The sequence below is a fragment of the Aquila chrysaetos genome, chromosome 25 (genome assembly GCF_900496995.4).
Source record: "Aquila chrysaetos chrysaetos chromosome 25, bAquChr1.4, whole genome shotgun sequence".
In the NCBI taxonomy this organism is placed as follows: Eukaryota; Metazoa; Chordata; class Aves; order Accipitriformes; family Accipitridae; genus Aquila; species Aquila chrysaetos.
Genome location: NC_044028.1, coordinates 3,875,995 through 3,901,866, shown reverse-complemented (window position 1 = coordinate 3,901,866; position 25,872 = coordinate 3,875,995). Strand labels below are relative to the sequence as shown.

Here is a 25,872-nt window from a genome sequence, read left to right as displayed (position 1 = left end):
TCCCTGACCTTTCTGCAGTTATCAGATTAATCATTATTTTCATGCTCTGGTTCATAGGACTTTAATGTCTTGAACTTTGCTTTGTAGGGTGTGTGAGACAGGGCAGCTCTTATTTCGGTTACGTGGTTGCTTTAGGAGCTTCTCCATACCTTTATTCAACTTCTTTTAAGTTCATTCAGCTCTGTATATCTGAGCATACAACAAGCACCACAGTTGTAAGGGATCTGGCTTCATTGTTAGACTAAGGCATTTTGTGCAACGCATATACCTATATGTAGCATTTCATGTCATGTTTTCTGCTGTGCAGAAATAGGCGCCTTTTTGTTTCTCTGGCTCTTCATGTGACGTGTGCTTGGAGTGCATCGTGTTTTCCTACTCCAGCTGATTGATCTTCATGTGTTACAGGGATCAGATAATCAAATCTATTACTAAGTATCAAAGCATTATATGATTATTTCCAGTGCTGTATATAAAAGACATTTTCTTCTATTGCGTGTTCTGAAAATTTGAGATCCAGATCATATGTAGGCATTTCCCACTGTGTTCACTTACTGCTAAGAGATCCTGACAGAGACTAGATCAGGTTGAAGCACAACAGACAAAATTTTTTCAGTGGGTCTTGATATGCCAAGATAGGAATTTAGAGAAGTTTGGTACAAGTTCTGCTGCAGAAATTAATGTCTCTTTCAGTCTTACTCATTTCAGCTAAGACAATCAAATAGAGAGAAATTACTGCAATGGATGATTATATGCCGTATAGCTTTCTGGTTTTGAGAACAAGATGCGTTAGTTTCTTCTTGAGACACCTCAGAGAAAAACAATTTTGGATGCAGGTGGTCAGTAAAAATGCTGAAGATAAGAAATTACAGATATAAAACCTGACATTTTCCCTACTCTTGAAGAAAAAAAAAAAAAAGCCTTTATTTGCAGAGTGTTCACAGGTCCTCTTCCTGCTAGGTGACTTAGCAAAAAGTTCAAAACTAATCTTGCACATTGCAGAGATCCTTGGCTTTAGCTCACATTTCTCCTCCTGCCCCACATTTATTTTAAACTTAAGCTTGTCTATGGGAGGCAGTAAATTCATATAGATGCCTATTACATTTATAAATATTTTTAAGTCGGTTTTTAGGCGTGGATTTAACTGTCACCTTAGTTTAGGAAAAGGCCTTTCCCTGGTGCTTTTTTTTTTTTTTTTTTTTTTTTTTTTTTAATTCAGGTTATTCTTTACACTTATAATACAAGGCAGCCATTGCTTTAACAGGAAGAACAATTCAACTTCACATCCTGGCCAGGAGAAATTGCTCCTGGAATTTTTTTTTTTTTTTTTATCCTACCTAGATGAAAGCCCGACCCTTGTGGACTTGTCACATGAAACTTTGTGTGGTTGTGTCAGGGTTGTTGTCATGCTCTGCAGCTACAAAACAGCAAAATACATACTCTAATGTGAAGCATTTTAACTTGTATTCTGATATGTTCCTTTTTACTATAATTGTCATCAGTTTGGGGGCACACTGGCTAGATTTGGCCCACAGAAAGCTTCTGTGTAGCTGTTATCTTTTTCTCCTTGTTGGGAAGCATATGGGAAATAAAATAGCTCATGCCGTACCCACTCAGGTGCACAGAAGTTTCTAGTAGAGAAAACCAGTGATACCGCAGTATCTTGGACAAGTTGTCTCCTCCCTCATTTTAGGAGCTTTTGTAAAGCTATTGCTATTTGAAGTATTAAAAAAATTTATTCTAATTCAGAAGCTCTAATACTACTAGTAGAGGAGCTTATCTGTAGATTTCATAGTGTATATGTATCTTCCATATTAATGTTGTTACAGTTCTTAGCCTCTGCATTAATTTATTTACAGAGATGACACTGGAGCACTTCAGAATGCAAGCGCATCAGGGGATATAGTAGGATTTCATCACTGAAGAGTTTTAAGAACAATTCAGGGAAACATTTGTCAGGAATAATATAGGTAGCATTAATTCTATTTTGAGGTAGAGGGATAGACCAGGCAACGTCTCAAGATCTTCTACAGCTATGTTTCCTGTGATTTTAGTGGAAGAGTCAATGCATTTTTCAGTGGTTTGGTCAAAAACACTCACTTTGTTTTGCTTTGGAATCATGTTCCTTAATTTAATTCACAGGGAAGAAATACTTGCAGTCCCTTGTCTTGCTTGAAACAGCTTCTCTATTTACACAGGCAATATGAAAAATTAACCTTAAGAGGTTTGTTTGTGTGTATTGCCAGATATTTTAGGAATGCTGACTCATTTTACCAGGCCGAGGGTGTGCACACATGAGCCAATTACCATCAAATCAGAAGGATGAGAACTTAAAGGACATCAAGTACTCCTACCTAGTCTGTGTGCTTGGTCTTAACCCAAGCATACGGTTACCGCAAAGTATATGGCAGGCTGTAACCTCACAGCCTGGCTTACCATGCCCACACCATTAAAAGAGATCACTTGCCTCGTTTGAAGCATTTTAAGCCTGGAAAAACAGAAATAAAAATAAGTATCAGTACTCTTCTGGAGAATCGGGGGCACATAGTGCTTGTACACCACTGAACTCAGGAAGTAACTACAGGTAAATGATATCATATGGAGTGTGCCCTAAGGCAAAGAATGGGAACTCCTCTGGGCTGTGAAATGGTTTGTTTTGGCATCATTAGTTTGTGAATTGGTTCAAAGATGTACATATTTTAAGTATAGTATAGAGAGTACTTTCTGTGTCTGGCATACTGTGTACGCTTAGGAATCACTGTCTGGCTTGGGAGTTTTGTTTCATCTGTGCAACAGTAATACGAAATGCTACACTTTTGTGTTTGATCATACTCTTGGTAGCTTGTTTGATCTGTTTGCTCCAAGGATGTCACTTGCCCCTAGGTTCTTCCAACAATATGTGTCCGAGTAGCATGTGCAGAAAGGCCGATCTGTTGCTCTGAGGATGAATCTCCAGTAAAGCCTTCTTTGGTAGTCATTGCTTAGAGATACACATTTTTCTCCCAAATCTGGCAAAGTTAAGGGTAACCTTTCTTGAATCTCATCTCTGTTTGTTGCTGATTAATTTCTTTATCATTACTAGAAATTCTTTATTTAAATAAGCTGTGAATATGTATGTCCTATGCTGAGCTTTTAGTCCGGTGTTGCTTAAATGTTTTGCGATTGCTTTTAATTGAAGGTACAGCATGATACAGGGACACTGCAGAGCTCCTCTAGAATTGATTTATAGCACGGCTGATAGCTGCACACTTAAATTTTTCTTGACTCACCCTAGCAGGTATGACAAAGGAAATGAACTGAAATACCAGATCCAGGCGATCTCTTTGCATTATCCTTTGACTCTTTTTTGCATTACTAAAGTGAATGAATGATGTATTGAGCCGCAAATGCAAAAGCTCATACACAGAATACCTATGTAGTCTAAAAATGGCATTGAGGATAGTTAGCAGCCCTGATTCTAGCAGCAGCTGTTACCTGTTCTCCATCCCTTCTTGAGTGGCAGCAGGGGAGTTAATTTTGGTTTCCAGAGCTGTGTGGTAGAAATAGGGATACAGACATTGGGCTATGGCTGTTTTGCTACCCAGCCTGTGGCTTTTAGACAACTGCCTGCGCTGGAAGCTTTTTACAGTAGAGGGGATACAAGGGCTGGCTGTCCCTGAGACTGACAGTTCCTGCATACCTCCCTCATTCTGGCACCAGCCTTTTGTCCTGACCTGTGGTGAGCTGTGAGAACCTGCTCAAACATGTCAAAGACTCATCACTGTTTGCAAGTGATGAGTTCATCCCCTCAAGGTGAGGCTACTTTTTCTGTCAGACGGGCAAGGTGAACCATTTCACCGTGGAGTCAAGCAGATGCCGGCTCAGTGCAAAGGGAACATCCCTTTTGGCATCAGTGAGCTGTTAGAAGGGCTTAGCTGTCGTGTGAAAATGCCCTCACCTTCCCCTTCCCTGTCAAAGCTGGTTCCTGTGTTTTGTATCACACTGCAATATTAATCTGGGTGTGTGAACAGTCATGGGATGAAAAAGGGGAAGGGGTGTTACACACCTCTTCTGAGTCAGGGTCAACGTACTGGGCCATTCCTGATGGCTGACAGAGCTGCTTTTGGAACCACTCCAACAGCTGGGAGTCCCAAGCTCCCTTGTTGCAATGTTTTCTAACTGTGAGACAATTATTTTTAATATCTAATTAAATTTCACTTCTTGTGAGCTCAGTCTTTTTTTTATTATAGCTTTGGTAGGCCACAAGAGTTAATTACAGTCCTCTTTGCAGTGGCCTGTAACTTACTTGAAAATTGTCAGCCTGGCTGTTCCTCCATCAGCACTATCTTTTTTAATTAATTAACTCAACCAGTGGGTTCTTCAGTTGTTTCTCCAGTCTCAAATATTAATTTCATGCAAATTTTCGCTCATGTTCTTGACTTCTCCCCAGTTTGCATAGATCTCTTTTAAAATGGGTGCTCAAATCCAGACATCATCCAGCTGAGGTTTTCCTGTCACCAAGGCAGAATAATTATCTCCCAGGCCTTCTCATATTCCTGTTACGTTTCAAAGTGCTGTTCGTCTCAGAACTACAGCAGAGTATTAAGTCATTTAGGGTGAGTTGCTATAGCCATTGCTCCTTATTTTGTGTTTGTCCACTTAATTTTTCTTGTTTCCTACTTCACAATTGCTTTTATTGACTTTAATTGATTTCAGATAGTTTCTCCCATTTAACAAGTTGCTCTTGAATTATTGTTCTGTCTTCTAATTACGTTTGCACTATCTTGATGTAGTTTGTCCCTTATGTAAGTATATATTATGTGATGTCACTGAAACTATTGAATAAAAATAGTGAATGCAGTCAATTCCCCGTTAACTAAGAGGGGTGGTGACAAACTAAATGCTGGAAAAGCATTATTGGTGTCTTGATCCACACTAAGTCAATGCAAATTCAGCTTAGGCTCAGAGCAGCATGAATGTATGTAGTGTCAGTGTGGGTCTGTAAACAGTATGAACATGTTCATGTGGCGCTGTGCCCAAGGTAATGAGCCTTCCAAGAAGTACTGGGAAATGCAGTGCAGAGGCACTAAACCTAGTTGCATAAAGAACATAACCACATTTACTTGGTCTGGACTACTTAATCTTGCCTCTACAGAACCAGTGCTGTTGTTTTTACATTGTGGTGTGGATGAACTAGATCATCGTCATAGACATGCTAGAAAATACGTTCATCTCTTCTGCTGAACAGATGCTACAAATATCACCGTGCATATATCCTGACAATTTAATGTGGGTAGGTTGTTACATACTGGTAACTTTTCATGGTTTTTTGGATATTTTTAAGGGAGAAAAAAGAGTAAAGCCAATGACTTCTGAATGGCAAGCCTAACACAACATAAAAAGGGATAAAGCTGGAAAGTCTCCTCTGAATGTCGAGGTCACTCCAGAGCTGCCCAGTTGCCCACAAATATGCCGGAAATTACCAAAGGACGGACTTTGAGTTGTCATGTGAACCTGAATGAAGTACTTGAGCATGCATTTAAGTGTTGCATTTAAGTCGTAACACTTAATGTGAAGTTTTTCTTACAGACAGCAAAACTGGGAAATGGGAACTGACATGTTCTGGTTTTTTTGGACCACTTGATAATCTGAAAGGTGGGGAATTGACTCTCTTTTTCTAAAAGCAAACCCACCCTTGGCCAGTAATGAGTACCTTAAGGAAAATAAGTAAATGGCAGAGCATCTAGTTAAGGTCACAACTTGCATTCAGTGCATGGGATATATTTCCTGGTCTTTTTGAGTTGTCAGTTACTCAGCTATAGAGCAAATTGTGTCTGGTTAATTTCCTTAAATGGACCAACCATCTGACCAACCCATCTTTGCCTCCGGGTGAAGTTGTGTTAATAGGTAAACAGATCAGTAATGAGGATGAATTCCATTTACTTTGTACAGCAGTGACATATCGAAACTGAGAACTTTCTGGGTTTGGGCAATTCGTCCATCTGAATAGTCTTTGTCTTCTGGTGCTGGTGATACATACAAGGAGGAATACTGACTATATTCTGTTTCTTTCAACAGTTAATGATTTTGCTATACATGTGCCATTCATGGCATATACATCTTTCTTCCAGTGTACCATCTTTTGTAGCTGGACTCCAGGATTTTGAACTGGAAATAAACTCAAGGACAGTTTCCTTTTGTACACATAAGCAAACTTTTTTTCTATTGAGCAATCTGTTATTTCAATGATAATGGAAAAAATGCAGTGATCCGGAATCCTTTAGCCAGAAATTGGAAGGTTAAAGATGGGTTTTCATTTAGAATGCAAATATTCCTTTTTCCTAAGATACATTTTTTTTTTTTCCTTCCAGAAAGCCTTTTCTGATGTAATTGCCTTTCTTTCTGGGTAGGGGTGGGTAAACTTGTAGTTCATGGTGCAATGCATAGTGCAGTGTGTCTAAAATAGTCCTGTAATTTATTTTCTCTCTATTAACAGGAGTTGTTCTTCATAGTCGTATACTGACTGGTTCCGTTTTCAGTGTCTTCCATATTTTAAATTAGTTTTCTTATGCACCTTGGTTCTTACGTTACGAGTTTCTGGGCGGGGGGGGGGGGGCACGGAGGGAACCATGCCAACACCAGGTCAGTATGTGTAAGGAAAAAAACCCTATCTCATTCTTCTTGTGTGTTTAGATAGGGTAAGCGGTGGCAAAAAATACAGATAAATTTACTTTCTGTTCTAATCCCAGTACTCTACAGAATGGACTTAATGTACGGTTCCCCCAAATTATGTGTGCACAGGTCAGATATTTAAACTAAAGAATGTGTCCTCCAACTGCACTGGAGTGCATGTATGCGTCTATTAGGGCTTCTGGATGGAAGGGGCTGGCTTTTCATTTGACTCTTGTCAGTGCCAAATGAAAATATTTGTTTGTAATTAAAACAGGAAGAAGAAATCCAAACTTGTATAACAATATTATCTAAATACCGTGTATGCTATCATCCTTCCAAAACTGCGGGATTCAATGTGACCTATGAATCTTGATGCACACACATATATACATGATATTTAATAGTTATTTTTAGATAATGGAATAATATAATATAGGAAAATATTTATATTAATATATAGACTATAACATATATAGAAAATTTGAAAACATGTATCACAAATCTCTAAGTAAAGAAATACTGCTTTAGAACTCTCTTCTGAGTTGTGATTTAAAAGGCTTCACATAAAAGTCGGGTAGAGCAGAAGACTGAGCGAAGTTCTCCAGGTTGTGCCTCTTGGTGATTGAATAGCTTGAGGGGGCTGGGAGAGTGGGTGGGTGGTGGTAGTGGTCTAGCTCAAGAAAGGTGGTTTGTTTCAGGAGGGATTTACAGTGATTCAAAATGAGCAATGACTAACCTGGCAACCTTGAATAACTGGAGCAAAGGAGCCAAGCCAGAAAAATAAACACAGGGGAGCTTCAGCACATTTTTACCTGGTTCAGCAGTAACCCAAAGAGGAAAGATTATTGCCCTGAGTGTTCATCTTAATTTCTTTGATCTGTCATGTAATCCCTTGCTAACTGTTTCTGTCAAAAATACTCTGTTCAAAAAAGATTTACTGATTAACCAATCTGAATCAATGAATCCATTTGGAGAGCACTTATTCAAGCAGTTGCCACAACCTATCTGCTGGGGATCCTTAAGTACCCAGGAAAAGGGTGGTAATAAGCAGTCTAGTTTGTAACCTCCTTATGCTGATCAGCTGCAGGACAGAGCGGGATGTGTTTGGTGAGGAAGAGCCCGTGGTGACTTGGGAAGATGGTTCCAGTGGGAAGTCGAGGTGATAAGCCTGCTAGATGAGAGAGGGTCAGGGCAAGGAGGAGATGCAATGGCAAGAAGCCTGGAGCTGCAGCCTTAATGTCCCTGGTCTTGCTGCTCAGTACTGCTCGAAGGGGGTGGTCTCACCATTTTTGTGGTGTTCTTTAATGTTTTGGGGTTTGCTCTTGTTATGGCAGCTCCTAGAACATTTTTGTGGTTCGTTCATTATTTTTATATATCTGGATCTTGCCATATCTTTTTCATTTGTTTAAGTGAATTGGTTTAGTCTAGTCTTCCAAAGCCACATATTCATTTTCCTCTCCTAGTACCTTTTCTGTTTAGTGAGAGTTTTTTCTGTAGCTTGGTGATTACATAAAACTGAGAAAGGTTCTGTGTAGAGATGCACAGTGTTTTCAAGCTTAACCTCTTGTAAATGTCTGTTGTCTTGCTCACAACTCAGCAGTTTATAACTGCTCAGCATCTTCAGTGGTTCATATTATTTTAGCATTATGTGTTTTCTTTATCAAATTCCTTCTGCATTTGAATCTCCTAAATTTTTACCCTTTTTGGAAATCCTTTTGGATTGAGAGAACAGTTTTGCCATTGTGCAGGCTTTTTCTTGAACATAAGATATGTTAACCAACACCGTAGTAGCTTACTCCTGTTGTAAGTATTTGGCAGCCCACTATTAACTGATTTTTTTTTTTCTTTCTTTCTTTCTTCTGGGGGTGGTGGTGTCAAAAGTGTATCATATCTGACAAAGATGACTATTGATTTACTGAAGGAACTCTGTTCAGGGTTTAATGTCAGTGTCTGTTGAAGTGTCCTCTCACCAGCAGTAAGACTGCAAATCCACCTATGACTGCCAAAGAGGCTCACCACAAAGCTGAAAGTTCTCCTGCATTGCTGTTGCTGACTGTATGTTCTTAGACCTGGGGTCATGAGAGACCACCTTCATTCCACTTGAACAGCAAATTGTGTGCAAGGACGTAACTTGCTGCAAAATCATTGCTGTGTGGCTCTAGCCTTTAACTTGCTTCTAGGCAGAGCGTATTCATTTCAGGGTTGTTTTTAGTAGGTTTTGACCATACTCTGAATTTTATAGAAGTTTCAAAGTTTGTAGTTGCAGAACTTTTTTGCTTAAATTCTTTTCTCAAACTCACTACATCTTCCTGAAGGGGTACTACTGATGTGGTCTAAAAACCAACAGAATATTATGTGGGCATTTTCATTAACTCCTGAAAATTAACTCTTGAAATATATGTGAAAGGAATGGGGAAATCCCCAAACATTTAATACACTTCTATTCTATATATGTTCCTCTAACAGGCACTGGAACAAAAGCCCATAGCAAAGGCCTCCTGGTTGCTGCAGGCTTCCTCCTGGCAAAGCATTACAGTGTAGTTGCTGACAGGTGTTTCAGTTCAGCCGTGTCCCAGGTCACATAAATGTTTTCCATCCTTCTGTGTTCTTCATCAAAGCTGTTTGGGGTCTGTGTTATTTTTGAATATTTTTTAATATTATTTTTGCAGTGTTTAAAAACCAGCCAACCAAAACTGCCAGTTTCTGTCCTGATAACCTTTCTGCAATATAAAGAAGGCATAATACCTAAATACGGTAGCTTATTACTGAAGGAATAAATTCATACTTGTGCCTTGTATCTTAGAAGTGGTGGAAAAAGTAGATGATGTGGTTGGCAGAACTCAGGTGAATTTCAAGATAACGTGAGAATTTTATGTCAAAATTTTCCTATTAAAATATGAACTTCACATGGTCAAACTGTTTGCTTGTGCCCTATAGGAATAAACAAAGGAAAATAAATTCATTCTTCGCAAATTCTAAAGCAAAGCTATAAAACTGTTTTAATTTAAAGAATACAACTTACACCTTTTTGAAAACTCATGTTTTGCTCAAACAACTTTTCTTTTTTTCTTTTCTTCCCTGCACTGCCCTCCCCCCCGCCCCCCCCAATTATTTTTTCTTTTGTGGTAGATTGCATGCTCTGTGTTTGGTAGAGGTAGAGACATTGAATTGCTAAGTTAGTTTTTAAGATCATGTGGTAGAAATGTTTTCATTTAACCTGGCTGTGGTAAAAGTTTATGTAGCTTTTTCTTAAACTGTTGTCAAAATAATTTAATACCTGAGTGTGTCATCTGTAAGTTTGTTTGTAAAAAAGTTATGAAAAAAACCTTTTCTAATACATTCAACTCAGTATTCCTGCTTCTGCAGTAACCTGTGGGTTTCATGCAGCCACTGAGAAAGGATGCTGCAGCTGAAGCAGTGTGGAATAAATTCACCAAAACCACATGGTTATTTTTGTTGATAACTCACGTGATCGCTAGTGTCACCAAATGTCATGCATTTTCCTGTGTAGACTTGTAATTTCACGTATCTGCATACTGCTGCTTTCTGAAATAAGGGGTTGTTTTATTATTATTGTTATTTCAAAAGGGATTATCTTTTGAGAATAATTGCTGTCACTAACCCCATTAGCAAAACTATGCTGCTTCTGGCATGCAAGTGGAACAGTAGTGTGTTGGTCTGGCTGGGGCGAGTGTTTGTAACAGATACGTTGTTGTAATGTGTGGTGTGGTCTGCACCTGAAACTTGAGAGTTGAGAGAGAATTTGGTTTTAGTTTTAGGTGTGAAGAAGTAGGGCAGTTCTCCCTTGAAATACATTTTCAAAAAGATGCTCTTAAATGATGTTGTAATTCCTATTGTATGAACATAGGATGAAACCCCAAAATTGTTCTAGAAATCTTCATTGCCATGCTACACTGTTTGTTTCCAAGGGTTATGCTGAACTCTCTTTAAATACTTCAGTGAACACTTCCTCAGCTTGCGCTGACTTCTGATACTGTCTGATGGAGCTTCAGAGAAACATCAATACCAGATGAAGAACTGAGAGGGCTGGGGCTAGGGGACAAAAAATTGTCTTAAGTTGTTGCCAACCTGTGCTTAATCTAAAAAGGATCTCAAGCTGGCTATGCTGTAGTGCATCTGAATTATTTCCTCATTGTCTCACAAAGTTGCATTATATAGTGACCTATGTTCTTGCTTCCAGAACCTTCATTCAAATAAATCACAAGGTTTCTGTGTGGTAATATTTGTTCAGACTGGTTTGTCTGCTGTCTTTCCTATCCCAGCACAAAGCCTAGGTTTAGAGATAAACAGAACCTCTTCCAGAAGAGCAAGATAGGCACCTGATTGGTTTTTCTGTATTTTGTATTCATGTGTGGTCCTCTCATTTCCCCACTTCCCCACCTTTAATAGCTATACAGTTACATTTCACAGAGAAGTGGAATTTCCTTATCTTGTTTTGGTTTTTTCATCTCGCCTGCGTGGGTGGACTTGCAGAACCAGTGTTCTAGATCTCCCTGCATCACAACAAGCGTTGTTGCCCAGTATTGCAGATCTATTACTTTGAGCATTTGAAAAACCAAAACCCGTTACTGGAAGAAGATTGGAGAACTGAAGCTGACAAAGGTAAGCCAGCTGCTTAGAACCTAGTTTTGAGACCAAATGTAAAAAGAATTTCCCAGATGGGTTTACCTGTGCTCAAGGCATTGCAGAAGTAGATTTCTTGCTGCTTTGCTTACACACTGCCAGTCCAGCATGTGACAGAATGAGAATGGTGGTCGTATACCATGCATGATGATTAAAGGGTATTTTCTTTTTTATGATTATACTGTACATGACAATTTTGTCTTGACAACAATATTAATTTATTCCAGTATTTACATTTACATCAGCAAGATTCAGAAGTAAACAAGTATTTTTCTCCTAACTACACTTACCCCAAGAGCACACATCTCTGTATAGAATATATTAAGTATCTCGGTGGTTGCTCTTACTCATTTCAGAATCCGTTCATAAGAAACAGAAATAAAGATAGCACTATGAAGCACAGCGGAAGTCTGCAAAGTACCACAGCTTTATTACTAGAGGTTGGATCCTGTTGGCAATCCTTAGGCAGTTAGCCCACTCCTCTGTACAAATACTGTGCATTGAATAGATGCTAGTGGAGACAACTGTTGATGCTAGCAAAAGTGGACTGCTGTATTTGAGGTTTTGGCACATTATTTTTCTGTTAATTTATGACCCACATGTTGCAATGCTGACTATTCCAGTTAAACATTGCCAGGCATTGTTAATGGGGAGGGAATAGGTGTGGCAGACACAAGCCTTTTACATTCTTAATATTTTATTGACCAGAATGCTATATAGGCTTTAATTTTTAGCTATTTTTCTTTCCAACAAAACTCTTCCCCACCCCACCCCCCTAAAAGTTAAGCACAAGAGGATGTGTTGTTCTGAGTTCTGTCAGCTCTTTAGTTTATGTACATCAAATTTTGATGTTTTCCAAGATGCTGCAATTAGTTACGCAGTACCTTAGCTGGAGTTCAGTGCATCATACCCATTTCATTTCAAATGTCAGTTTAAGAGACAGTATAGCAGCTGCAGTCATTGCTCCCTGAAGGATAAGAATGATGTATGCTCCTTTATGTTTTTCCCTTTTCAGCCAAGTAAGTTCTCATGTTTTGCTACATTCACCATTTTCTGATTTTTATTAGGGTTTGGAGTATTCACGTTTCAGCTTTGTCTGTTTTGCAGGTTACTTTGTCTTGGGTCATTCAAGTGAAGTCATAGTGTATGAAGCACTCCATTTAGACCCATGAAAAACTGACACCAAAAGACCAAGCAAGTAGAGTAAACCAAGAGAGCCTTCCAAGTTTGATGCCTGTAACTAGTCTTCTGGTGGCAACTTTGAGGAAGATTTGATTCTTGTGGTCACAGGGAAAGAAGGTCCAGCCACAGGCATGTAATAAATGATGCTTAATAAATGATTCCAAAAAGCTGCCTTTATGTGTTTGCTTTTACTTGTGATTGCTCAATTAGATATCGAAAAGAAAAGTGATAGGATGAGTCTCTAGATGTACTACCGGTTTTCCGCTAGTCTTCTGCACTGTGCAGGCTGACTGAATTCTGGTGCTAACCAGAGGGACTGAGTTTTCCAGGGAGAAATAGGGAGAGACTCTTCTGCTTCTCAAAATACCCTGGTGCATCTCAGGCATGTCCAGGGAGCCTTACAGGCTTCTGTTTGCACAGTCTGTGATTTAAATAAAACCAGTAAGTTTAAAATGGAAAACACAGGGGAGAGGTAGGCAAGAGGTACCAACCAAGCATTTCTCGACTTGCACAGCATGAACACCTTTTTGTTGTGACATTGTTTGCAGAGACATGTAGTCTGGGGATTGAAATAGGATTGTGTACAACGTTGAAGCATCACACCGTATTTCAAGCTGCTACAACAAATTAACTATTTAACACTTTGCTAATGTTGTGCGTACACTTGTTGCCTCCCAGCATGAAAATAAAGCAAATAATTGCAGCAAGCTTTCTGCCCAGTAGAAGTTACTGTAATACAATGAGAAACTTTGTCCCGCACTTTGAGTAAACAGAAGCAACAGGAAGCTGTTGGAAGGAGGGCAGTGTTGAATTAGATACAGGGAAAAAAAATTTAAGAGGGCTCTGTGTCCATCGCCGACAGCTCGCTATGCAGTTCAAGCTGATGTAGTGCGGTTTCTCTCTGGTAACGTAGCAACTGGACCACACCTCCTCCTGCTGAAAGATGCTAAAGAGCCCTTTGAGCACTATCTGGTGTACTGCAAGGGAACTGCACCATTTTTAATTACCATGGCATTGCCAGCTGATTTCCCCCCCCATGGAATGGCAAGGAAATTCTTCGTTCTGTCAAGTAATCCTGTTTTTCCATTCATCGTTTGTGTAGTAATCCCATTATATTGCAGAAGAGGACTATGCTAATTTTAAATTAATACCAGAATTGTATCCATCAGTGCGTTTTATCTTGTTTTAAAGTAAGTTTTTGATTAAAAATAAGCATTCTTGTCCACCTGTTGCTCTTCTCATTTAGCACTCCTGTATGGTGGTATTATGTTAACATTTTGGAAGAATACTCAAGGATTTGAGCATGTTTTTCTTCTCGCTTAGACTTTGCAAATGACTGAAAAGCTTTCCCCACTCCTAACCTCTCTTCTGTTGTGCAACAAAAGAGCTTTCCTTTAAGCATCTTGGTTTCCAAGCACAAGAAATCGTCTCTGGGCATTACTGAACGTTTGACTTAAGGTGTGATGAATCCTCTTATGCCAAGTTCAATTTTTTTTTTTATGTATACTGTAGATTAATGTTTAACTTAGCTAAAACAACTGTGGAACTAGTATTGTTCAGAGTTTCTCTTTTAAGGTGGTTTTGTTCGGATCTTGGGTTTTATACAAAAAAAGGATATGCTAAGTCTGCACTGGATGTCACAGCCTGACTTTGTTTTGTCAAGGCTGTTTCCTTTGCTGCCTGTCTTAGAAAGATGATTGTTGCATTATAACAGTACAAAATCCTTATTCTGGCTTCGTGACCTGCATGAGGGAAAGCCTTTTAAACTATCTGGAAACTTACTTATTGATTTATTTAAATGTGTTGGTTTCTTACTGTAGTGACATACCAGTTGTTGTCATTGCACTTTGGTATCAGCTTGGGGAGGGGGCATGTTTTGGTGACATATGGCAAAGCAGCCATTGCAAAATAATGCTATTGGTATTGCTGTACTTTGAGGTTTCCTTTTTTTTTCTCTGAGAATTTAAAAAACAAATCCTAGCATAGTTCAGCAAGCTTGTGGCAGCTTGTGACTTAAGTACATCGAAACCAATAGCCTACCTAAAACAATATAAAACTCCAAGGAGCTGTGCATATACAGTAAATCTGTGGCAATATTGTGAAAACTATATAAAAATGCAAATATACCATTTTGTTAACTTGATAATGCTTATGCATCCCCTCCCCCTTCTGTCTTTATAGGTCTACGAGGGCTAATCAATCTTGGGAACACATGTTTTATGAACTGTATTGTCCAGGCACTTACCCACACTCCACTGCTGCGAGATTTCTTCCTCTCCGACAGGCACAAATGTGAAATGCAAAGCCCCAGCTCATGTCTGGTCTGTGAAATGTCTACGCTTTTTCAGGAGGTGAGTGCTGTTTGCCACAATAGCATCACCTTTCCACAGATGCTGGCTGTTTCTTACCCCAAAAGGGATTGTGTTCTATTTGCAAATATAAAGGGAATGTAAATTATGTTTCCCCTTAAGGTGTGGCAAAACAGAGCAGTAAAGATTGGGTGAGACCCTACTGTCAAAAATACCCAACTGCTGAAAAGGGAACTATTGGCCTTTTAAGTCCTATTCATAAGTCACCCTTGTTTAGGCAAAGCTGGTATTGGAAATAATTACAGTGCTGCCTGCTCTTCTGAGACTGATCTGCAAATCTTTAGTCTTAAAGCTGAATGTGTACTTTAATTAAAGGTGCAAGTTGTAACTGGAAAATATGTCACAGGCTCTTTGGGTGATAATGGGAGTGAGAGTAAAGTAATATTATATAGCCTGTGGTTTAAGGCACTGGATTATGTAGGTCTGTATAAATATTTTAAAGATATTGATTCAGTGCTTTCTAACAGGTAGAAACATCTTCACTATCATCTCTTATGTGGAAACCCATTAATGGCCCAGAGGATGTAGAAAAGTGAATGTGTTGGTACAGTTTGTACATTCCATGTATGAGCTACTGTTCTTTCCCTTTCTCACTCAGGTGACTGGCTTTGTAATGTGTCTTTCTCTGTAGGTCTAGTCCGTGCTGTATGAGACAGACACAGTCTTTTCCTTAATAAATAGTCAAAGAGCATTATTAAGTACCTTAGTTGCGCATCAGCAATGTAAGGACTATGGGTAGACATGGGCTTCTAGTTTTAAGATGAGTCTTTAAAAACAAACAAATCCAGCTCTGTGCCTTTCCCTCAGTGATAGATCTGCTTTCTTCATAAGTAAAAAAAAACAAAACAAAAAAACCCACAACAAAAAACCCCCCGAAAACCCAAACAAAACCCCCCAAAAAAGCTATAGTACATGCTGTCACAGAGCATTTAAGATAGCTGGAGATGTTTGTACGCAGAGCATGTCTTTTGTGTAGATGCTGTTATGGAAGTTCGTTCAAACTGAGACCAACCTAAAATAGCATTACCTTTATCTTGTGATTTTCAATTTGATTTTACTTCTGTGCCTTTGTCACCAGAGATGAGTCTTTTTGGTCATTGCAGGTAAATTAAACATATATGGAAGGTAAAGTCCCCCATTCCAATACAAAGTTGTTTTCTGCTCATACTTGACACTCATGTGAATTTGCAACCTTTCATGCTGCTTGATCAGTCCTTAGTTGTATGTTATGCTTCTTATTTTTTGATTTATTTTTCAATTATTTCTATGTCTGTCAGGAAAGGAGGTAAAAACAAAAGGCAGGCATACCAATAGGTAGCAGCTGCAGGATTATTGAAACCAGATGTGCAGTTAAATGGGGAAATACCACTCTGCCTAGATGAAAAAAAATCAGCCATGGTATAGAAATGCCATGTACACTGTTAATACAGAAACCTATTTGGTTATTTAAAAAAAAGATACTATTATAATCTTGATATCCTTTCATCAAATTGTGGTATAAAGTCTCATTCTGATGAGTATTACCACATTCTGTTTACACACATGCATTTTTAAAAAAATCCCTTGGGAAAGGGGAAATGAGTATTACATTACAGATTGAGGGGCTGGAGGAAAGATCAAGACTGTCTAGGTAATGCTTTTTATTTCCATTTTTGTATGTGGAGCCCTGTTGATAGCCTAGGATGCCTTTTGCTAGACTATATACAAGCATGTAACAAAGAACAGGCTGTTATCCAAAATGGGGCTTAAATGCAGCATTCACATTAGTTTCAATTGTAATCAAGTTTAATTTCACACATAACTTTGGGAATCTCGGCCTTCATTTTCCCCAATCAAAATTCAAAAATGAGGGGTATGTGAATGAGGGAAGAGCCATATCTGTGATGTGAGACTGCGAAGGTAGCAGTACAGTAGTCTCTGTCCTTACTTCACATTGAAATACTGCAGCTATGTGCTGTGGGAGGACAACAAAAAGTGACTCAACCACCTTGGAAGTAAAACTAGCGCTTAGTCCTCCACAAGCAAAACTGTAGTGTCTGTAACCAACTCAATATATTTTAACTTGCAAGCAGTAAATCCCATGTTATGTTTATAGCTTTGTCAGCACTCATTGTAAAATTCTGTTTCCCAGTGAGTTTTAATTTCTGTACATTCAGAATTTAAACAAAAATCTTGCATTTTTGGAGCAGATTGGTTATCTTTCATGTCCCAACTATATGCAGTGGTTATAATGAAGATTCCTACACTGTCTTTGCAGAGATGAGGTCTGGATGAAGGAGAGCTAACCAGTGGAGACTTCAGTGCTATGGTTAAGAATTCCTGTGTAATTGAATTACTGGGGAAACTGGTTCAGGTTCTGTCTTGTTTTTACGTAGCTTTCTCACCGGGATTAACTGATGTAGTTATCCCAAGGCATTTTACCCAGTGACAAGCGATCAGGGCAAGGGTTAACTTCATCTCACCGCCACCCTTCTTTTCTGAAGGTGTGATCTTAGGCAAATGGAATGCCAGGGGATCTGGTGAATGCATGCCAGTAAGAACTCTCCAGGAGAAAAAGAGACTGTTTTGAACATTAAATGAAACTTACTATACATAAATAAGCAAGTTGTGCTATTTTGCTGCTTAAACAGAAAACACTTGTCCCTTTTTTTGTTTAAGACCATTTAGTTATATAGGTTGTGTGATTTCTCTGTGATAAATAGGAAGTTACAAAGTTCTTCCACCTTGAAGTAGGTTGGTGGTGAGTAATGAGTATCAGATTGTTCTCAGAATTGAGATTTTTCCTGGTAGCTTTTCTTGCAAATATGCCAAGCATTGATCTCTGTTTGTTTTAAGAATATCTGACTGCATCCATTAACATTCTCATTTGTGCTACTTGAAACCTATTTCTCAATAGAATGATGACATGAATTACACTGCATAAGAAAAGGAATGAAAAGGATATGGGAATAACAGATAGTGGTGAAACTGGATGGAGGGAAGATAGAACACACAGAATCCGTTCATTGAGCCTTTTGGCTGAAAGGGTTTGTGCGCTACTTTTTACCTACTGGTATTTGTGTGTTAGTTTTGCTTCACCAGTGAAAATTAATTTCAGGATGGTCTGCACCCTAAGGTTTATCTAAATCCTTTACAGAATGACCATTCAGGATGGTAGGATTAGCGGATCTGTATCTCGGTGTACACTGTGACTGGAATAGCAAGAATACCTGGGAATATAGCAGAATGCAGTGCATCCACTCAGAGATGTAAAGAACAAAGCCTTCTTTATTCCCATCATTACTCATCCTCATGAGCCTATCAAAGTGCACAGCACAACTACGTGGAGAGTTGAAAAGTGAGGACAAAAAGGAAAAACAACGAGATGATTTATGGCTTTGATATCTTAAGATGGTACACTGTTGAAATGGCTTATGTATAAAATAAGTTACAACAAAGGTGCAAGGGAGAAAAAGTAGTTAAGGCTCTTTACATAGACAGAGGCCTTGCATTTTGTCATGGAAAATTTGTGCTGAGTTTACTAAATCTTTTCTCTGAAATAAGTATAGAACATACAGAGTGCGTGCAAGCAAAATGGTTTTTCTGATTCCTTGAACCATTGCTCGTTGTTGGGAAACCTCCAGTAGGTATTCTTTTATTCTGAAAGGCACATGTATTACCCACTCCCTTTATCCATGTAAACTTTCAGAACGTTTAAAGTCTTAATTGAGAACCAATTTCTAAGAGGAGGTTTTAGCTTCTCAGATTGGACTGGAGCCTGGTACAGGATTTATGCCTATAAAATCTTGATTACAAAGCTCGGAGACTGGTTTGTTGATACGTGTGCAGGATAGATCAAATGCATCTGTTTGTTCACATAATTGGGAAACTTCCATGCATGTGTTTTTGGCAGGAGGAGAAGGAAGTACGGATGTGTGTGGTGGTGTTTTGGGGTTGTGTGTGTCTTGGTTTTTTGGGGTTTTTTGGGGGTTTTTTTTGTTTGTTTTTTTTTAAACCTGACTGGTATCTGTATATATTTGGTAACAATAATGCAAAATACAAAGACTAGAATCCTCTAAATCCCCTATAGAGTCTTCCTTTTAGAATCCAAGAGCAAGCGTGTTAAATGCAAAAAAAGAAAGTTACTGCTACTTGGGTTGAGTGTAAGAATGGCGGCTTTGAATCCTGGTTGGGGGAGGTGTCTTCCTCACCCCACCCCGAACAGCAATTAAACAGTGTATTACCAGGCATTTTCAAATTACTTGAACTAGTTCTCTCCAATATAAACAACTGATACTGCTGAATTGAAAACAAAATTTAAACAAAAAATGTTTTAAATTATGTTTGGAAGAATTGTGCCGTTGAAGTGCTTTAGAGGCGACTTGCAAATACATCATTATTTATATTTGCTCATGTTAATGAAAATATTTGTATAATAGTGATTGAATAAGACTTTACATGGACTTTTTTCCTTTTTGTGGATTGGAACAGCTCTGATAGGCTGCTCTTCACAGCAACAAGGAAATGACAGAGATGGGATGGATGTTTTGTACATTCCAGTTAAAATACGCTATTGAATGTGCTCGGATTCTCTTGTTTCATTTTTTATTTACTAGAATAGTGAAGCTTTCACCCACTTCCATGTATATTCAACAGCATTCTTACTAGGTGTGTTTCTAGTTTCCGTCTGATAATAGCTAATAATTTGATAAAGCTTCTTGTTAGATTCTTCTAATGAAGCACTAGAGAACGTAAAATCTGCTGGCAGGTCTAGTGTCTGCAGTGGAGTAATTATGGAGAGTGCTGTTGGTTAAAATGACCGGAGAGCTCTGGGACTAATTGTAAGGAGTGACAGAACAGAGAAGTTTTATTGCTACAGTTCCCTGAATTATGTCGAGCAGCAGCTGCGTCAGCAGCTTTCAATTACCATACTACTGCTCCAGTCCCTTGGTGTCATTCTTGTTGGCATCAGAGTTAACTATTGATCTTTTTATTTATAGAAGCATTTTGTGTTGTTTGGCTGCAGAGATACATCTTCTTGTTTTGAAAAAGCAGAGCTTGCAATAAAGAAATTTCTTTGCAAGGAAATACACTAAAACCATTTAGAAAACATACAAAGATGAGGACTAGATGAGAAGATTGTACTACCTTTTGCCTACCTGTCCCTTAAAAATACAGTATGTTTTATCTAGGCAGGTTTGGATCACAATGCCCTCATATAAAATGCTTAGGGACTGGGGAGGGAGAAACTTAGGTCTGGGGAAGGAAGCCTGCTTTTCCAGTGAGACTGAGAAATTATATACTGCTGGGGTTTTAAATCTTATTTTTGTTCTGTGTATTTGCTGCTTACTGTCTTCTGTTTGGGAAGAGTAACTGAAAATAAACCACCATTGATTTGATAGGATCTTGGCAAAACGTAATTGTGGTGTTGCAGGCACCCTTCACTGGCAAATACCTTTTCCAAAGGTTAGGGAAGGCAAAATGACTTACAAATTTTTACTTACTAAAATAAAATGTTACTCTGTTAAATACAACCTGAAGGCCAACTGAATAAACTTTTCTGGGCCTTTTCTGACTCCCTGCAGGGATACCACAAGCATCTCTGCTTTGCTTTTGTAACTGGTATCATGGTGCAGGGGTTCTTGAATAGATACAGAAGTCGGCTTGCTCAAGAAGGGACTGTTAGCTTTAGTCTCGGATTCTGGATGCCAGAATTGGCAGCAGCAGAAGTGAGGACCCAGGAAGAGGAAAGTAGAAGAGTTGCAGCAGTAGCACTTGGATGGAAATGGAGAGGGTAGAGGAAGGAGCTGAACCTTGACCGAGGGAAACAGAGACCCTTAGTATGGGGTTTTTTGGCATGTTTTGTTTTTCAGTGGGACCTTATTTATTTAAAAAAAAAAAAAAAAAAAAAAGGCATGAATTTCTGTAGCCAGTTATCTGTCCTCCTTTTCTGTGCTGATGTACCTTCCCAGCTGTGTGTCACCCCTCAGCAGTGGTGTTTCACATCATGGTTTTGCTGACTGAATAATTTGTCTGTGCACACTCTTAATATGCTTCTGGCAAAATCATCTGGGGCAATTTCAGTCGCTACTGTAGCCAGCTCATCAGATTTTGACTGAAGCAGATGCAGGAGCTGGTCCAGGACCAGGTCTCTGGGCAGTGACACCCTGCAGGAGTGGTAATGGGCAGCTGACTTTGGGGATAGATGGATGAATTGGTACCTTCAGCTCTGCAAAAAGCTGTACTTGACAAAGTTGTTTCTAAGGCTTTGTGCTGTTATAGCTGTACAGTGAAAGGCCAAGACTGGCATGAGGCTGCTATCCTGCTTGTAAAGTTTTCCATAAGATAGGACTGTGCACAGCCATTGGATGCAGAGAGTTACCATGGCTTGAGTCAGGGGCTGGCTGACAGTTGGCATCTAATATTCTCATCTTCAGTGTTTGTCCTGATTTTGCGGGGCATGTAATTTGGGAATGAAATTGCTGGTCTCTTGCAAATATAGGGTTCTTTTTTTTTTTTTCTTCTTTTTTTTTCTTTTTTTTTTCTTTTTTTTTCTTTTTTTGTTCTTTTTTGTTCTTTTTTCTTTTTTTGTTTCTTTTTTTGTTCTTTTTTCTTTTTTTCTTTTTCCCTTTTTTTCTTTTTCCCTTTTTTGTTCTTTTTTCTTTTTCCCTTTTTTCTTTTTTCTTTCTTTTTTTTTTTCTTTTTTTCCCCCAGGCTATTTTACTAAAAGCCAATGGTATCAGTAAGGAATTTTTGGGTGTTGTTTGTGTCCACCTTCCCTCCTGTGCCTGCTTTTTTTTTTTTTTTTTTTTTTTTTTTGCCAATCCATCAGAAAATGATGGAATTTCAAGGGAGAAAACTGAGGTGCTGAGTTCCGAGATCACTTCTTCAGTAGTCTGATAAAAAGCTCTCTCTATTTTATTAAGGCCATCAGAATTAAATGGTTTAAATTTATTTGACTAATTGCACTCATTTAAGTTTTTAATAATTAAATGCACTGAGGCTGTGTAACTTGTTAACAGTTATGTCCTTTTCTTTGCTTTGAGCAGTTTTACTCTGGGCACCGATCTCCTCACATTCCATATAGGTTATTGCACCTGGTATGGACTCATGCACGGCATTTAGCAGGGTACGAGCAACAAGATGCACACGAGTTCCTCATTGCTGCATTAGATGTGCTACACAGACACTGCAAAGGTAAGGCTTATACTGAGTCTTCAATCAACAAGGAATATTGGATCAAAAGGAGGTAGAACAATCTCTTCTTAAATCAAGTGTACTGTCTTACAGTACAGCAGTCTTAGCATATTCCTTTAAAAATGTTTGGTAGACTTAAAGGAAAAGATTTATAAATAAATAAACCACTCCCACTGTCAGAAATTACCTAGAGTTAGAAGCAGACAAGGCTGTACATTGGTTTGAATCACCATCATGTTCTTCTCTTATTGGTTGTGAGTCACTGTCTTTTCTTTTAAATTGCCATTTTAATTCTATTTATACTTGAGGTAGTTATAACTCTTACTCAGTGTGTCATGGAACTGATGAAAATAACATAGGGGAGGCTGTGGCTGTTCTGCTTAAATATTATCCTGCTGTATTTATGATGCCAAATTGCTTACAGAAATGTGAATAAGAAAAAAAGAGCAGTTTTGGTGTCTTGTTTTATGAGTCTGTATATAAAAATACATAATTGTACAATACAGTAAAATATTCAGTGACATGCTTTTTAGAGGTGAAGTATCTAAGTTTTGAATTGATTTGTTAATATCATATGAAATTACATATTTCATGTTAGTTAGCTGTGCTATATCTGAACTGAAAATTTCCTAATCTGCCAATGTTTGATCTAGCTTGATTCACTTGCTTAAGCACAGAAATTTTTGTTATTCTTGTGAGGGGAAAAATAGTAGGGTTGATACTAGCAAAACAAACAAAAAAATCCTTAGTCACTAAAAATAAGCTTTAAAGCACTCAACTTTCCTCTAATGCCCTTAGAAAAAGCACTTAGAGGTTAGGTTTTTGGCTTCTCAGAGGACTATCAAAGGGAAGGAAGGCTGCTACTGCTTCTATGAAACATTTTGAAGTCTTGCTTTTATGTTTGAGATACTCTTACATGGTAGCAGATGTGCTTGTTCAGATTCATAATAGGTGTCCTCCAAAAAAGTCTTCTCCAAAAAAGAGTACTTGTAAGGACAGGAATACATAGAACAGTTCTTTTGTAATTTATTAATATCTGTCATTTGACAATCACTAACTGAAATTCAATAGGCCTAACGGAACTAGTGTTGAAGTACTGTAAGGAACAGAGTCTACCCAAATACTGACCTATCACTTCTTAACATTGAATAAACTCAGGTGCAAACAAATACTTCTTGGTTCCTGTAAAGTTTCTGAACCATTGATCTAACAAATCTTGAAGCTTTTTCATCATCTTTGATATAAAATGATCTTTGTATTTCTTCTATACTTCCTGATTATTACATGAAGAAATAGTATTTTCTTCTCAGAATTGTAAAGAAAAAACTTGCAACAATAAAGGTCCCTGTGCTCTTTTCAAACTGATAAAGAATCTGAAAAGACTTTTTTTTTTTTTTTTTTTTAAAGCATGGTTTGGCTTTAAATGAAGAATCTCTGAGGTATCTTCTGGAATTACCAACAAAATCAAGCTTTCTCAACAGTTTCTTTACTCTGGGTTCTGTTTGGCCCCTCCATCCCAAACAAAAACGAAACTGTGATCTGTCCTAAAACTTTGAAAAATTTATATGTTGGACATTCCTTGTTGGAAAGAGTGTGTGCAGGTGTATGAAAACTTGTTGGATATCACAGATGTGTTGAAAACACTGATTTCTGAATTGGTATCAAGTTTCATAGTGGTTTCATCCAGCTTGAATTGAATTAGGGAGTTTTGCACCTGTAGTACAGAGTTTTTTTGGGTTGTGGGAAAGGTACCATTTACATTCAATATAAGAACCGAAATCCAGTTATTTAACTGATATCCTTAAGTTTGAGCCTACTTGCGTGGACGTAAGCAAGCTGTTACAGTGCTACTAGTGGGAAGGCATTAGTGCTAGATCCTTGGCATCTGTGCACCCAGGTTTTTAAATTTCTGGCTCTGAAGAAATGAAGAGACTTTTATTAAACTACAGTAAATAATCTGTACCACATCAAGGTAATTTAAAAGAAGTGGTTGAGCAGTTGTGTGGGAACCAAACAAGTTAATCTAAACCAGAATTTCAAGTATGGTCATGATAAACCACTTTTGGAATGAACTAGTCTGCTATGTAATGAGAAAGTTTTCCCACTTATATACTCATGTATGCACACAGACACACACACATGTGAAGTATGTAAAAGTATTATTACTAATAATGAGAATGTGTCCTAAAGCTACAATAAGCAAATAATGCCTCCCCTGCCAATATTAAATATTTATTTTACTGAATCAAAAAAGCTTTTAAAGCTTCCAGTCAACAGTAATCAAGTTCTACAATTAACACACAGTGAGTGAAGTAAAATAAAGTCATGGGGAAAATTTTGTCCAAAGGCCCTAGCTGTTGGCCATTATTCACAATGACCAAGGCTTCAGGCACCAAAGTAAATGAAAGTGTTACTTATATGAAGAACTGTATAAACATCCAGTGATACTTGTTTGGCTGACATTGGTTGTTTATCTCTTTTCCATTCCATTTACTCAACTTCCTAGGAATTGTCCTAATGCAAGTCAGAGAAAGCTGCAAGTGCTTGTTATCGATATCTGTCATTGCCTAAATTAGGAAGAGTATATGATTTTGATGTGCATTTAAAGATAAGTTTTGTAATACTGCATCCTACAAAGCGTAAAATTAACTGCCCCGTGATTATTATATGGGCTGGCTAGCACAAGTAGTTGTTTGTTTTGTTTTGGTTGGTTGGGTTTTTTTAATGCTGGTTGAATATATACTTTGTTTTCATGGTATCTGTAAAGTTTTGGAAGCCCAGGATACCTGTATGATCACCCATGTAAATCATGTCTCAGGGGTGATAGCTCTCCTTGTGCTAGCACTGTTGTGTTGAGCTGTGGCATTTGTGCAGGGCATATTCTGAATGCTTCACAGGGCTCCTCTGTGCTGCTGGAGTAATATAAAATGTTTCCAAATAAAAGGGATCGAGTCTGTCATGCCTATGCATCGCTATTTTTCATTCCAACAGCTGGAGAAAGATGGTCTAACTGGCAAGTAGTATTTTGGTGAAGGAAAAAAAAAAAAAGCTAAGCTATTAATTACGCCTCTTTCTCTACCATTCACCCAAAGTTTGCACAAGGTCTGTCCTTAAATGCATACTCCAACTAAAAAAGTGAGAGCTTTCTCGAATCTGAATTCTTTTTCCACCATTGCTACTATAAATGACACTTAAAGTTGTACCTGCAGTTTGTGCTATTCTGGTCTCTCTTGCTGGTTTGATAGTGCTTAGTTCTACAGTGTCATTGTACATTGGTATTTGTAATCCTTCTCACCACAAAAGCTTCCACATGAGATTCAGAACTTACTCTACATCGGAGAGTAGCTTCTTCACCAGAGTAACGCTATCAACAGCTTTGCTGGGTAGGTAATGGCCGCGTTCTTTGTGCTGAAGCCTGACCATTCACCTGGACTTTGGCATGTATTGCCTTTTGATCTTTAAAATGCACAACAACTTTGATTTTTAGTCTTTGAATATGTTTGGATTATAGAAGCTGCTTAAAATGATCAGACATTGATCTGTTGCTTCTTGTATGTTTTCTGAGACTTTTCTGTGAAGAACAGGTACAAAGTATACCCCACTCTTCATTCACGTGGGATCCTTCAGGAGTTCCAGGGGTCTTTATTTGTTAAGAGGAATGTAAATAATGGGTATTTCTGCCCAGTCTGTAAAGCATTAGGTCAGCTTTTAGTCAACATGACAGATACATCTTAATTATCAGTGCTCTGGAAGAAATTCAGGGTTCTAATTCTGCAAACTCCCATGACAGTGAGGTTCCAATCATCCAAACATTTTGTAGTTTACTAACTTTGTCTTGGACATATTCAGACTT

General features: G+C 38.3%; 1 protein-coding gene across 2 annotated transcripts in view; it reads left to right on the top strand.

The window, feature by feature from the left end:
• USP22 (ubiquitin specific peptidase 22) overlaps positions 1 to 25,872 on the top strand; it is a 111,673-nt gene that overhangs the window by 68,846 nt on the left and 16,955 nt on the right. For both annotated transcript variants that reach the window (XM_030001751.1, XM_030001750.1), the window contains 2 exons: positions 14,656 to 14,825; positions 21,872 to 22,019. In XM_030001751.1, coding sequence (XP_029857611.1) covers positions 14,656 to 14,825; positions 21,872 to 22,019 — 318 coding nt within the window. The remainder of the gene's footprint in view (positions 1 to 14,655; positions 14,826 to 21,871; positions 22,020 to 25,872) is intronic.